The following is a 15104-nucleotide window of genomic DNA, read 5'->3' on the forward strand; positions in this document are numbered from 1 at the left end:
ACCCATCAACTATGTTTAAATCCATGAATCCATAAGCAGCTAATTTTGGAGCTGGGTACTGAACACAAGGCCCCTCACGCATTCAGAGCTCTAGTTCTGAGCTACAGCTGCAGTTTCCTAACAAGTTCTACCGGAGGATTCAGACAGACCAGTTTACTGGAAACTGGCACTAAAAGGAACAGCCTCTCGCCTGCAGGATTCACCCTTTTATCCGACTGTCCCTATGTCACAGAAAAAGAACTAACTAGGGCCCGATGCTTCCTGTTCTGAACTCAACAGAGGAACACATCTTATAAAATACACCAAGTCTGAGAAATTCAGCTTCTGAAACCAGCTGTGACTGACAGACTGACAGACCTACAGAACAGAGCGCTATATGGAAAAATCCAACCAGTGGTTCAAAAAGCTCGCTAACCTAAAGATTAACTGCATGGCAAGGATGGGAATGGCGGGCTTGCAGGATGGCTCAGGTATGCGGGACAGTTACAAGCCAACTTGACAGAAACTGAACTTATTTTGAGAGTAGAGAACCTCAATTGAGAAAATGCCTCCATAAGACTGGGCTGTGGGCAAGCCTGTAAATAGCAGCCCTCCATGGCCTCTGCTTTATTAGCATTATTAGCTCCTGCCCTGTGTGAGTTCCTGTCCTGATTTCCTTCAACAACGGACTAGAATGTGGAAGCGTAAGCCAAATAAACCCTTTCCTCCCTAACTTGCTTTGGTCATGGTGTCAGCACAGCAATAGTAACTAACCGTCAGTAAGACAGCAGGTAAAGGCATTCACCATGGAGCCATGCCTGATGATCTTGAGTTTGCTCTCTGAGACCTAATGCCCCAAGTTGTCCTCTTACCTTCATAAACCTTCATATGTATATCATGGGATGTGTATACCCACACACATGCACGTCACAGAAGATACACTAATGTAACTTTAAAAATAAAAAAGAAGGGGAAAGTACTTAAGTGATTACTGATACAAGTTAGGGCAGCTGTTTCTGTTAGGAGGCAGTTAAGGGTGATGGGGACATGCAAAGGCTTTTAGGGTGTCTGCCACGTTTATTTCTTAGCTTGGGTAGTGATCCTACAGTGATATTAGGAAGCTTTTTATACTGGAGTTTGATAGCAACAGCAGACACTGGGAGGGGACATTAGTGTGCACATCTCTCCAGGACAGGACAGAGACGGCAATGCTGTGTGTAAATTACCTTCACTTATTGCACTTTTCATCAGTGGTCCTCCTTTGAGAGCTTCCTCTGTGTTGGAGCGGAAGAGTCCTCTCGGGCTGTGCGCTGGGGAGCAATCCTCAGGCAAGGGAGTGCTGCATTCAGTCATATCCCGGAAAATCATCTCCTTCTCTTCCAGCAAGAGGAGGATCTGCTGGTCCTTCTGTTGAAGTTGTTCTGCAGGGCAAACAGAACAAACCACCTGACTTGTCTGGAGCCGGGGAACACAAGATGACTGAGAGGTGAGCACCACCTAGTGGTGGTTATGGAAAGGCCCAAGACAGAAGAAGGGTTCTTTCCTGCGAGCACCAGCGTTTCAGACATAACTAGTCTGAGCTTTGTTTCTGCTCCTTTCCTGTAGATTTCTCAATTCACCACTCTGGCTTTGGCGCCACTTTCCTGCAGCTGTCTTAATTACGGAATCGAAAGAGTTAGGAGTTAATATAGGTCTTTTCCTGTATGGATAATGACTCCCCCCCCATCTGCAGTTGAATGGCACAGTTGGCCTCTCTCTATGCCTTCTACACTTTGCTCCTGGAGCTCCCGTGCACTGTCAGCTGCCTCTTGTCTGCTGATGATCCCCGGCAAAACCCACCCCCAAGCCTACTTTCCTGAGCATCAGACCCCAGAGTCAACTATCAAGTGACTTTCAACAAGAGGGTATTCTCAGGACGTCAGAAACCAATCTTTTCCAGTCCATTCACCTTTAGTTTACGGTTTCTTCCTTAGATGGCAGTCTTTATCTGCCAAGCTACCCAGCTTGGAAAATGGGCAGATTTTTCCTCTCCTTCTGTCCTGTCACCACGTTCAGCTGACTAGTTTTATTAATTTGTTTCTGTTTGTTTGTTTTGGATTTTTTGAGACAGGGTTTCTCTGTAGCTTTGGAACCTATCCTGGAACTAGCTCTTGTAGACCAGGCTGTCCTTGAACTCACAGAGATCCACCTGCCTCTGCCTCCCGAGTGCTGGGGTTAAAGGGGTGCACCACCACTGCCCGGCTTTTAATTTGTTTTTTAAAGTTTGTTTTTTGACAACATCGTACATGTATGAGGTGTATTCTTTTGCCCTAACTTCTTTCCTACCCTTAGCATTCAATTCCAAGTAGTTTTCCTACATTCATGACTGTTGTCTTTGAGACACACTTAAGTTTAACGAGGTTCATCTGTGTGACTATGGGTTTGGAACTGTCCATTGGAGCCGAATGGGAACTCAATGGGAACTTAAGGCTGTATACACTGCCCTTCCTCCCCAATTGACTCTTGATGGGTCCACGCAGACAGCCACAGCTGCTGTGAAGTTGCGACTGTAGTCACCGTACCATACTCAGAAGACAGCATCCGCAGCCTTCCTCCCTATCTTGAAGCCCTTACATTCTTCCCACTTCTTCCACCGTTTCCCAGAGCCTCAGAGGGATACAGGTCTTGCTTAGGGCCGAGCACTCAGTTGTCACTAACTGATTCTCAGCATCTTCCACAGCCATATGTCTGCGTTCACCACACTTGGCCCTGGGATGTTTGGCCTTTGAGGGTTCACGTTTGTCATCTGCACTATGGGAGGCAGACAAGACTACGTGGAGCAGTGGGTAATCACTGAGCAGTGCTGCAAGCACAGTGAGCCCCCTTCCCTGAGCCATCTCACAGTTCATCTGCAAACACAGCAGAGAGAAGGCCAGGGACTGCAAAGTGTAGAAGAGACTAACTGGAGAATATCTTCCTCGTTTTAACCTTAGACATGCCTATAAAGTGTTATAAAGTGTGGCGAATTCTCAATGACAAGGCAGGAATAAAGTCACCACTGTCCAAGGACAAAGAATCAGAGATCAAGAACTTTGTCCAAAGATCAGAGAATCCATATTCCCAAGTAATATTTATTTAATATTTATATATATGCATTATCCATTTTTATTTGTATAGGGCCTGCATGTATGTCTGTGCATCACATGCATGCCCAGTGCCCACAGAGGCCAGAAGAGGGTACCATATCCCCTGAAATGGGAGTTATAGACGGGTGCTTAGATTCGAACCCAGATCCTCTGGAAGGGCAACCAGTGTTCTTAACTGCTTAGCCATCTCTCCAGCCCCACTAGACTATTCTTACTGCATTCTCCTTTGGGAACTATTTGTTTCTCTAGTTGAGCTGACTGAGACAGTTCAATGCTCATGAAAAGACTGGCCATCTACAACTGCAGATAAAGACAGACCATTTCCCACATTTTACCTTTTAACTCTCGGGCTCTGGTATCCAACAATTTCTTTTCTTCTTCATTCTCACTAGGAATGCCTTCATCTTCATCTCTGTTCCTAACAGCCAAAATAAAGCAAGATGAAACAAATAAACCGTCCAAGATGTCAGTCACGTGGTCACTGCCCTGTGCACATGAAGTCACACAGAGGTACGAAGAGAGAGGAAAGGGTGAGCCTTGGTGTCTCACTTACAGGGAGTTGATTGTATCCTGAATGATATGAATCCAGCTATTCCGCTCCTCTTTGGAGCTGGCGTGGACCTCCACCATCTCTGGATCTTTCACTCCCATGCTGATGAGGAACAGACCTTTCTCCTCATGCGCCACTTCTCTTACAATCAACTTCTTTAAGGAGATCACAGTTGACTTATGGTCCTGGGCAGAGGAGAGAGGCAAACATAAGACATGCCTGCAGTACACTCACTCTTGAAGACAGCTCTAACCTAAGGTCAGCTCAGACAGCTTTAAATGCACAACTTAAAAAACAAAATAAAATCAATTTAATCCTGATCCAGAAAACCCCTTCAGTTTTCAGATTAAGCATTTCATCCTTCTCCTCAAATGTGAACAAGAGATTCCACACTGGAGATTAGAGGATCATGGCCACTAAAATTCTGTTTTCTGCATGACGAATTTGGGAGACACATTCCATAAGTGGATTTCTATTGTGCTCAAATCATCAAGTGTTCAGGGCATTCAACAGGGTTGTGAAGGAACATAAAAATAATTTTGCAGTGGGAAGGAAAAACAAAACACCACAAGGGCATGTAAGGAATTGATCCCAGGGATCTTCTGTGAGTCAGGCGGTTTTCAGTGGGCAGGTAAGCCACAGCTGTATGACAGACATGGTGATGTCAGCCGGTTAGACTTTATACCCAACCTAGCTGGCATGAATATGACTTATTTCAAACAGAAGAGAATAACAGTTCAGCTTACCAAGGATGCAAACACGTATTTCTGGTCTTTTTCTTGAAGGAAAACTAAAATGTCAGTGAGGAGAACCGCTTGAACCTCTGCAAAGTAGAAGTAGGAAAGAGAAGGAAAGAAGCCATTCATCAAACTGGTTTAGCAATGCACAGCGACTGGGTCTGAGTTCACCCCTCCCCCACCCCATAATGGTTTTGTAATTCTTCAGGATTCAGAGTTGACCGCTGGAGTTTGAGAGGTACTTTATTCTATCTTTAAAGTGTTTGTAGTTATTTTGTTATCCTCAATAAACTATGCTATGTAGCATTTTACAAATCTTCAGATAGCAATTGTTTTCAGCAATAAGTATAATAATAGTTAAATATACTGAAATCCCAGATTTCTCAGTTAGAAACAAGAGGACAAAATATAAATCCCAGATCCCAAATGGACAATATGAATCTCTTTACAATGTTGCTACATGGAGAAATGAGTAATTCACACCTTGTAAATCAATGTGTTTCTTTTAGTTTTACCTTCCTGGGATGTTTTGAGGGACATGACTGGACCCACAGAACAGAGGATCAAGCAAAGTTACTGGCAAAGCAAATAACTGCTTTTTATCTTAGAGCATTTTAGGCACATCACCATAAGCCTTGCCTCAGGAAAGGTTAAGTGATCAATCCTGAAAAGATACATCTTGCATTGCAGTGTGTGTGTGTGTGTGTGTGTGTGTGTGTGTGTGTGTGTATGTGTGTGTGTGAGCAAGCCAACTTTTGTGTCTTCCAGAGTTGACTTTGGGTATTTTCCTTTATTGCTCTTTAATTTTTTGTTTTTTTACCTAATTAAAAAAGGATTTATTTATTTATTATGTATAGTGTTCTGTATGCATGTATGCCTGCAGGCCAGAAGAGGGCACAAGATCTCATTATAGATGGCTGTGAGCCACCATGTGGTTGCTGGGAATTATCTCAGGACCTCTGGAAGAGTAACAAGTGCTCTTCTGAGCCACCTACCCCTCTGCAACCACTGTTTACCTTATTGTTAGAACAGGGTTTCTCTTATTGAACCTGGCTGGAGCTTGCCATTTTGGGCTGGACTGATAGATCAGTGAGCTCTGGGGATCCTCCTGTCTCTATTCGCTGCCCCTCTTGCCCAGGTTATAATGTACATCACTGTATCTGGCTTTTATATCAGTTCTGGAGATCTGAATTCAGGTCTTAATACACTCAGAGAAAGTCACTCAAAAGGTGACTGTTCAACTAAGCCATCATCCTGTATGGCAAAGTTTTAAGTATAAAATACTTATTTAAGAATGAAGGTGAGAGAGGCAGGTGGATCTCTGTGAGTTCAAGTAGGACAGGCACCAAAGCTACAGAGAAACTCTGTCTCAAAATTAAAAAAAAAAAAAAAAGAGGGTGCAATTCAACCAATGTGTTAAGTAGCGAGCAACCTTTACCACCATACTCCAGGAAATATTCTTCAGTACCACCCCCCCCTCCAATGTTGGAGAGGAAACCCTGGGTTCTATGCATGTGAGGTAAGCAGCCCACCTGAGCTACACTCACAGCCCACAGTTTGTTTGTAATCTTTCCCAATTTCTCATAATATTAATGGGAAACGGCAGCCAGAAAGGTACCCAGAAGGGATGTAAAGCAGAGATTTTCTCCATCCTCACAGTGAACAAGACTGGTGGGTTCACACACACAAATCCCTGGGTTCACTCACCAGCCTTGCATAAAACAGGGTATGGTGGTACACACCTGTTAACCCCAGCACCTGGGGGGGAGTTTAAGGTAACCCTCAGCTGAATTTGTGATTAGTCTGGGATACCTGACATTCTCTTATCTGCTATCCCTCAAAAACAGGACAGAGACATTTTAAACTAAAGATTAAGACTCCCCCACCCCATCTCAGATAGCTTAACTGTCAACCTGACATAGCCTAGCGTCATCTGAGAAGAAAGTCTTCACTGTCTAGATCAAAGAGGCCCATGGTCATGTCTGGGGGAATGGTCTGATTATTAGTCATTGTAGAAGGCTTCAGCTCACTGTGGGTGATACCATTTTCTGGGAAGGTGATCCTGGGCTATGTAACAAAGCTAGCTGAGCAGAGCCCATGAACAAATGAGAGTGAATCAGCATCCTGCGTTTCTCCGGGGCCCTTTGTGCCTCTCTTGATGTACTTCAGTGATGGGCTGGAAGTACAGTGACCTGGAAGTGTAAGCCAAGTACACTCTTCCCTCCCCACTGCTGCGCCTACTCAGAGCGTCTTTAATCACAGCAACTGAATGGAAACTAGAACACTTGCACAGACAAACGTTAGTGAATTCAGCTCTCTTCCACTCCATTAAAGCAAAACCACGTGTGGAACCAGAGTGCGTAAATGGGGGAGGTAAGCTAGGTAAATACCACGTTTTCTCTCACATGCAGATGTAAATTTAATTATTTGTAATATAAAACATGAAAGGTGTTTGGGCAAGAATGGGATCAGCAGGAGGTGCTGGTGGAGCAAACAACCATGTATGTTGTATTAAAATATTAAAATGAAACCCATTGTTTCATATGCTAGGAAAATTAATTTAAGAAATATGTAGGGCAATACAATTTGTTCTGTCTAGATTATGGTCAAACTAAGTTAAGTCTAAACTGCAGAATATAAAGTATGACACATAAAAACCAAAACCAACAGACTGATGTGCACTTCAGTGGTGCCTAAGACTCCAGCAGATCTAGATTCTATCATCATTGCCACCCCAGAAATGGAACAAAACAAACATCTTTAATTGGATCCAGGAACTTCAAAAAAAATTCATCAACTCATGATCTGACTAGTCCTCTAGGCATGCATAGGGCCATTTTCCTCTGCTCCCTCAAGGGCCATGCACACCTCCTAGCCAGCTACTCAGAACTACCAGGCTGACCCTTACATGTTTTTCCCTCTGGAAAGCAGAGCCTATAGCTCCTTGGGAAACAGTGGGCTAATTTATGCAGACCTCTGCCACAACTAGAATTCCCTACAAAGCTACACAGCAAACAGAAGCAAGGGAGTTCTCAATTTTCAGGCTAGACAACAGTAATTTTCCATGCACTGTCATTAGTTTTGACAAGTTATATTAAGTTTACTTTAAAATAATTCAGGTGTCTGCCAAAAATAAGTTCAAAAAGCCTGAGTTTCAACTTTGTTGGATCCTGAGGTTTATATGATCAGCGTTCTGGATCAGAGAAATAATAATCCCATCCCTTCCACGGGGTGTTCAATACAGTACTGGCTGTTCTTGGCAGGAGTTCACGGGGGTGTGAAAAAGACTAAATAGCAACCCCTTCTCCCCAGCGCAGGCATTTCCAGCCAGAAACCTATTGTTCTGCTATTGGTTTGACCACAGCTTTATTCCAGCAGCTGAAACCTATTTGTTTTTATTTTTGAAATAAGCTGCATGTAAAGGAAAAGAATAAAGTGTTGGCTCCAGGCAACAGCCGTTCTAGCAAACCTAGGTCCTCATGAGAAGGACAGGTATTTCTGAACTGCCAGCCTGCTTGAAAGACAGCCTCAAAGTGGTGGTGTGGACAAAGGTCTGGGCCAGCGTACTCAGACCACCACAGAACTCAGATCACCAAGAAAAGGAAGGAGCACCTTAATTCATCACAGGATATCCTAAACACTCCTGATCAGTGGTGAGGGACACTGGAACATTATCCCGTGCTTCATTTCCATGTCTTCCACTGCTGTCCAGGCACTGGCGGGTGGCACTTCCAATGCCTTTGTCACTGCTGATGTTCTCTACACGATTCCCAGTGGTGTTGAAAAAACGAAACAACAACAACAAAACCCCAAACCACAAAACACCTAACTCATCCCTAGTCCACATGATACCCTCTCATGGTGAGCCTATCCCACGCCCACAACCAGCAAGAACATCAAGCGCCAGCCCCTCACTGTGTGGCAGGCATCTCTGGCCGCTGAACCCCAGCAGGTTCTCATTTTTCTCATCTCCTATCACTCTCTTCAGTCTGTCTGGGAGTCCTGAGAATTTAACTTTCTCTGGGTTCCAGGCCCTCCCAACTCCATGGTTTCCTCTAGAAACACCTTTCTCTTCATTCTTCAAGACTTACCTCCACGGCCACTCATCCTTCCTCTTTATTCTGGCACCCACCACAGCACAGAAGCACCCTCTTCTTGCAGGTCTGAGGTCAGTGCCTGAGGGGACTTCTGTACTACTGTCCTAAGCATAACAGGCTAAGGGCACCTGAGTGCTCTGACTGCAGACACCTACGGCATGGTTCCTGCTTAAATGGGAAAGGAAACGTTCCTTCTGATATCAGTGTGCTACTGGGACAACAGCGCACCCATGGCCTGTTTGCACCCTCAGCTCACTGAGTCCAGGGCTGTGGTGGAAACGCCAGCAGCTGCTGTGAGGTCAGAGCTCACAGAGGCAGGATGCCTATCCAGTAAAGTTCTGATGAAACCGATCACTTTCCTAAAAGTAAGATGTACTGAATAATTAAAAACAAAAATGCTTAACTTCCTTAACTTATTGTAGGTGACTGATGAAAATTGAGAAATCATAAATAAAATGAACAAGTTACCTTTAATGATCTATTTTGCATTAGAGAAAAATGACAGACGTGAATCAAAGTAATGAGGAATGTAGTTGAAATGAGTTAGACTTGCCTTTCTCTAAGGTCTCAGAAGGTCTTTTGGGAGTGATAAATTCTCAATTCTTACGGACTTGGTCCCTGACTCAGACAGTTCTGCCATTGACCCCAACCCACAGTGGCCACTCAGCTCCTCTCTGGGGAAACACGTCTTCTGCAATAGTCTGCTATATGTATTAATTTGATCCTTCGTGTTTTAAATCACATTTGCCGTTTTTCTTGAGTGTATCTTTTCCTTACTGCCACATTTCATAGGGCTTTGTAAGCCACTCCAAATGAGTCTTTTCTGACATATTACTAAATGGTTGTTGCCCCGGTGATGTCTGGGTATAGCTCTCCAGGAAGACACCTGGTGGTGAAGTGCAGAAGCATCTGAATTCTTCTGTTCTCCCCAGGCACACAGACACGGAAGCAGTCTTACCTTTCAGCCGCCCTGTTGCGCTTTTCAGAAACACACTCCCATCCCGCACCAGCTTCTTCCGTTTCAGATCCTCCTTGGCGAACATCTGCCCACTCTTCATCCTCATGATCGACTTGCTATCGGTCTTCGTGTAAATCTCACCGAGACGGACTTTCTTCTCATAACTTGCTACTTTGCTGTCCACGGCTCCAATCACATCCTTCACCAGGCTCAAGGACTGGGCCAGGTCTTCCTGCTCCACTTCATTGTCTTGGGAGGAAAGAAGTACTTTGAATGGCTCCTCGCACACAAGAGCAGACAGGAAGGAGTCTATACCATCACATTCCCCAGCTGTTATACTTTCATGCTGGAGCCAACACACCAAGTCACATGCTGACCTTTCCTGCTGCCCTAAGTTCAATTCTAAAGGAAGTTAGGTATTCTCAGTGCTATGGATGATATGCAATTATATGCTCCAAAGCCAAAGAAACCAATGTTTTAGAGAGAGAGAGCAGCAGAGGCAGGTAACGAGCTACTCAGTTATATCTTTGCCTCTCTTGCCTCGTAACTTTTGATGTAACTGCCTAGGAGAAGCAGCAGCTGAGAGAAACCACTACATACTGATTAAACAAGACAGAGTGACAATTTTAGCACTTACGGGAAGAAATGGTGGGAGATGCTGACCAAATTCAATGTTACCTGAACTAGTCCATGCTCAGGGCACTTAACGCTTTAACAGAACCAATACATGGTCCCTCCTCGGTATCGTACATCTACCCCAATTGTAGTGATTTAACACTCCATGAGGTATTCCAGGGATTGAATCCAAGACCTTGCACACACCTGGGAAGTAATCTAACAATGAGCTGTACCTCCAGTCTGCTATTCCAGGAACTAAATCCAGGATCTTGTGCATATCCTGCAATGGAATGGAAACATTGCAGCACCCAGCTGTGCCTCCAGCTCCTTCTCAGTTTTTGCCTTGATACAGACCTCACTGGCTGCCCAGGTCGGACTCAAATCTGATCTAAGTCCTAGCAGGCCTTAAATTTTCATCTTCCCTGCCTTAGACCAAGAGTCTAAGTCCACACAACTGTATCGCTGGGCGTATTTCCTTCCGTTCAAGAAAACTGTGTATCAGGCAGGTACAATTGTGTTTCCCTATAATTTTAGCACTTGGGAGGCTGTGCAGAAGCATCATGAGCTTGAGACTAGACTGTCCTACACAGTGAAACATGATCTCAAAAACTAAAGACAGCAACAAAATAAGTAGCCGTGAAAAGATGCTTACAAGATAAGATACACCTGTAATCGTGGCACTTTTGGGGGAGGTGGAGGAAAAACTGTTGTGAATTTGAGGTCAACCTGGGCCACAGTGAAAATTTGTGCCCATAAGTAAATAAAGCACGGAGCTAAGCACAGACACCCTGGTAGGTCTGCTAGGGTAGGGCAGAGCTCTGCTGCACTGGTTTCCAGGCTATCTGGGTCTGAGTTACAAGGAGCTCACCTTTGGTACATTGCAGTATCCTCTGGAATAAAACTGGGTACTTGGTGATCCTCTGAGTTACAAGTAAAATGCACTCTGGAATCCCAAGCCTTCTCACTACTGAACTGCTCATCTTCTTCTGCAAAGGAGTGAAGAAACTGTTAGTCCCCGTGGAAGGTAGCTCTAGCCAAAATGAGTGCTTATGCTCTTGACCATGGTGGGGACACTTGTGTTTCAGGGCGTACCTTCACAAAGGCTTGGAAGCGCTTATCCTTTGTGTAGAGGTCTTTGAAGTAGTTGACAGACTGGTTGTGCTGCCCACAGAACTTGCCATAAGTCTTTTTTAAGCGCTCTGCATTCTCACCTGAAAACTGTCCCGGAAAGAAAACAGGAGTCACACCACAAGTCAGGGTATCATTTTATAGAAAATTCCCAGGCTTGCTGTAAAAACTAAGAGTTCTTCCTAATAAATTTCCGCAAAAGATTAAATGGTACAGCAGTTTTGGCCAACAGCTTGGCATTTTATCAAAGAGTTAAACACTGAGATCTGAGAAGATCCAGTGATCCGTTGTGTAGGTTTCTTCACTCACAACGGAGAGGCAGAAGCGGAACTACTACCACAAACCAAGTGCCCTAGTAGGCCGAGTCCAGTACAGAGTAACAGGAGCAGCACTGGACTAAAGTTTCAGTCCCAGCAGCAAAGACTTCAGTAGGGTTTGGTACAACACAAGAAACTATAGACAAGAATACAAGTCAAGATGTAATACCTATACAGGTACTGAAGGCAGAGAGAGAGAAATGGGAAATGTTTGGAGGAGAGACATTTGGGGAATGTGGTTCTGCATTTGTCGAGCCTCCCGTTAGGCTCACTTTATAGGACTAGTCAACCTGCACTTGCCATATGCAAGGGTCTCACATGGAACACACAGTTGTTTGCATCATGCCTGTTTCTACAGATTATCTTAAGGCAGAAACCTCTGTTGTATTCAGCTGTGCAGTTTTACCCCCGGCATTTAACAGACAGCAAATCCTTCTAGAATGAGTGAATACACTGATCAAGTGAGGGATGTGAGCAAGGAGAAGATTTCTAATTCTCAGTTAAGCCTGTAATCCCAGTTCCTTGGGAGGTTCAAACAGCCTCAGAATAAAAGCAAAAACAGGGCTGGGGATGTAGCTCAGTGACAGGGTGCTGACCTACCATGTATGAGAAGTCCTTGGTTCAACCCTGAGTACTGCCCCAGCCCCAACAAAATTCTCATTCAACCGTTCCAGCAACTAAACCTCTGCACCTACACAGAAGCAGGGATCTACTGAGGGAGAAAGTTCTGGTCAAATGTGTATGATATTCTTGTCTGTTAGGTTTTATTAGCAACATTTCACTTTTAAAAACATTAAAAAAATAAACATCAAGAACTGCTCATGACATACATCCAAAAATACAAAAAATACTTTGTTTGTGAGCTTCTCTGGAATGGGACTGAAATAAAATCATGTCAAAAAAAAGAACAGTAACACATTTTACAAAGTGTTTCACAGATAGCCTATTGGTCAACTGCCTACGTTTTAGCTGGTCTCAAGATAGATGGGATCCGCCCGGCGTTGGTGGGCGCTCACCTTTAATCCCAGCACTTGGGAGGCAGAGGCCACCTGTGAGTTCAAGGCCAGCCTGGTCTACAGAGCGAGTTCCAGGACTGCTCCATAGCTACTGAGAAACCCCTCATCAAAAAATCAAATCAAATCAAATCAAAAAGAAAAAGTAGATAGACGGGATCCTTTTCAGATGAGCCATAGGGAAAGCTCAAGATTTCAATAAACATTCTTTTACTTCTTACCCAGTATTGCTTCTGATGACTGCATGGACTTAGAGAAAGAAAAACTTTTAGTATATACTGTATTATTATATATATTATATATACCTAACTTTCTAAAAATAGCAGAGAACCCCTCTTTCCTTATTTTACAGAAAAGAAAATTGAGGGTTAGATGAACTCAATTTATTAAGTCTACAAAGAAAACCAGTAAAGCTGAAATATACATGTAGGGATCCAGAATCAAAAAGCTTCTCTGCTACCCTGAAGTGTGAGAATCCCAGACCTACCCGCTGCTCACCTGATTGACAAGCACATCCCCTATCCTCTTGACAAGAAAGTTCCTTTCACTTTTCTCTACCAGAGACTCCTTCTTCCGCTCCAGGATTCTCTGAAAGAACTGGCTGTGGATACTGATCAGTTCATCCAAACAAGGGAAAAGCTTTTCCACCATCTGCTGCTCAAAGAGCAGATCTGTCATCATGCCCCGGCTGTACACATCACTCATGATCTTGAGCGTGCGGATGTGATGTAACTCTGTCTGCATCAACTCTATGAGAAGGGAAAGCAAGGGTCTTTCAGATCACAGCTAAGCTTGTGAGGTTAGCTCAGAGCCCAGCTGAGACTTTAACACCGAGCAAACAGCTGTCTTCCCCGGAGTAGGCTCATCTCATTCTGGCTTTTCACAGACCTAACATTTCTCTGATGACAGGTGTACTGAATTCGGACAGTCTGAAATGATTTTCAAAGTCCCTTCCTTTTACTATGTTTCTGCACTGAACTCAGTCCTTTTAACTTACTGTGTCCCTGCTTCCCAGAACTGACGAATATTTTCCCTTTCTAGTGTAGCTCAAGAACAGAAATGCATTTTTAGAAGGCTGCTGTAGAGCTGCGCATGCAAATCTAAACAAACTGCTCAATGGAACGAGAAAGGAACAGAATGGGATACTACAGGGCAAAGTGAACAAAAGGCAATATCAAGTCTCCAAGCTGGGCAGTGGTGGTGCACACCTCTAATCCCAACACTCGGGAGGCAGAGGCAGGCGGATCTCGGTGAGTTCGAGGCCAGTCTGGTCTATAGAACTAGTTCCAGGACAGCTAGAGCTATTGCATAGAGAAACCCTGTTCCAACCCCCGTCCCCCAAATCACGTCTTCATACCTCAGTGGTTTTAATGGAAACTTTTATGATACTGCATATTCAACACTTAATTTTTATAGTCCAACAATCACTCATTTAAACATGCTGGACAGGGCAACTCCTCTTCAAGTTCCCTCCCCGGGAGGCAGGACAGTATCTCTGCCTCTCAATAACCCTCACTGTGTGCAAGCTGGATGGTGCAGATCACAAACAAGCAAAGCGAATGAAGCATCTCACCGTAAATCACCTCCTGCCGCTTGACCACGTCTTTCTTCTGCTGTTTAAGGAACTTGCTGTCTACTATGCGGCTCCAGGACTCTGCTTCTAGCTGTTTAGAGTCACTTTCAAAGTCTCCCATCAGCTGTCCTTCATTCATGTCTGTACCTACTCCTCAAAATACAAAAAAGCAACCTCAGGATCTTGGGGTTTTGATCTCTACAAGTCTGGATTTTCCTGCAGGTGAAAACAAGTTCCTAAGACAAATCCTCTGTCCTAGTGTAGAGGATACTCAAGGAGAATATACTAGGCAGGATCACTGTCAAGTTCAGGAATGGAAGATTCTATATTCAAGTCTGGTTTGGAATGATAAACATACATACATCTAGCAAGATTGAAACAATTCCTATGTGAAGCTGGAGCTTGAAGCATCCTGCTATCTTTATGGGCTGCATGTTCATCTGAGTACACTTACAATTGTACAGACACAGAACTGAAAGTGTGCAAAGTCTAGAGGAAGAAAAACATCCATACTAGAGTGTGTCTACGTTAAAATCAGTGTACCCTTCTGTGGAAATCCAACACCAGGACAGGTGCTACTGCCAATGCTTGGCACTGCAAGAGATGCTTTACAGGCAATTGAGAGACTCTTTCCAGGGAGGGAGGGAAAGAGCAGGCCCCGCTACTTGGTAATAGTGTGATAGGAGATGCACTGGATCCTTACAGCCGTTTAGTAATTCAGGCCAGAGTTTCCTCTTACCCTCATCAGTAAGTGATTCTGTTGACTCATTGACCTTGCAGATTTTATTCAGTGAGTCTGTTGAATGAGACAGAAATTTCCAGGTGTTTGACATGTTCTCATCATTGCCAACTCTACAGACAAAAAGAAGGACACACTGTCAAATACGATCTGATAAGCTGTGGTGCACATTCTTAGGTGAATCCCTAAAAAAACTCTAAAATGACAGTTAGTCATGGGTTTTATGATGACTTAAGACAAGCTACCTGGGTACATAGCAAAATGAAACAG

At 44.1% G+C, this 15104-nt stretch overlaps 1 protein-coding gene across 2 annotated transcripts in view; it reads right to left on the reverse strand.

The window, feature by feature from the left end:
- Positions 1-15104, reverse strand: part of Akap13 (A-kinase anchoring protein 13) — a 271423-nt gene that overhangs the window by 14743 nt on the left and 241576 nt on the right. For both annotated transcript variants that reach the window (XM_048434838.3, XM_048434846.3), the window contains 10 exons: positions 14835-14947; positions 14096-14248; positions 13021-13271; positions 11157-11282; positions 10933-11050; positions 9447-9695; positions 4401-4477; positions 3658-3839; positions 3440-3522; positions 1206-1400 (listed from right to left, as the gene is read on the reverse strand). In XM_048434838.3, coding sequence (XP_048290795.3) covers positions 1206-1400; positions 3440-3522; positions 3658-3839; positions 4401-4477; positions 9447-9695; positions 10933-11050; positions 11157-11282; positions 13021-13271; positions 14096-14248; positions 14835-14947 — 1547 coding nt within the window. The remainder of the gene's footprint in view (positions 1-1205; positions 1401-3439; positions 3523-3657; positions 3840-4400; positions 4478-9446; positions 9696-10932; positions 11051-11156; positions 11283-13020; positions 13272-14095; positions 14249-14834; positions 14948-15104) is intronic.

Source organism: Myodes glareolus, chromosome 24 (genome assembly GCF_982192425.1).
Source record: "Myodes glareolus chromosome 24, mMyoGla1.1, whole genome shotgun sequence".
Lineage (NCBI taxonomy): Eukaryota > Metazoa > Chordata > Mammalia > Rodentia > Cricetidae > Myodes > Myodes glareolus.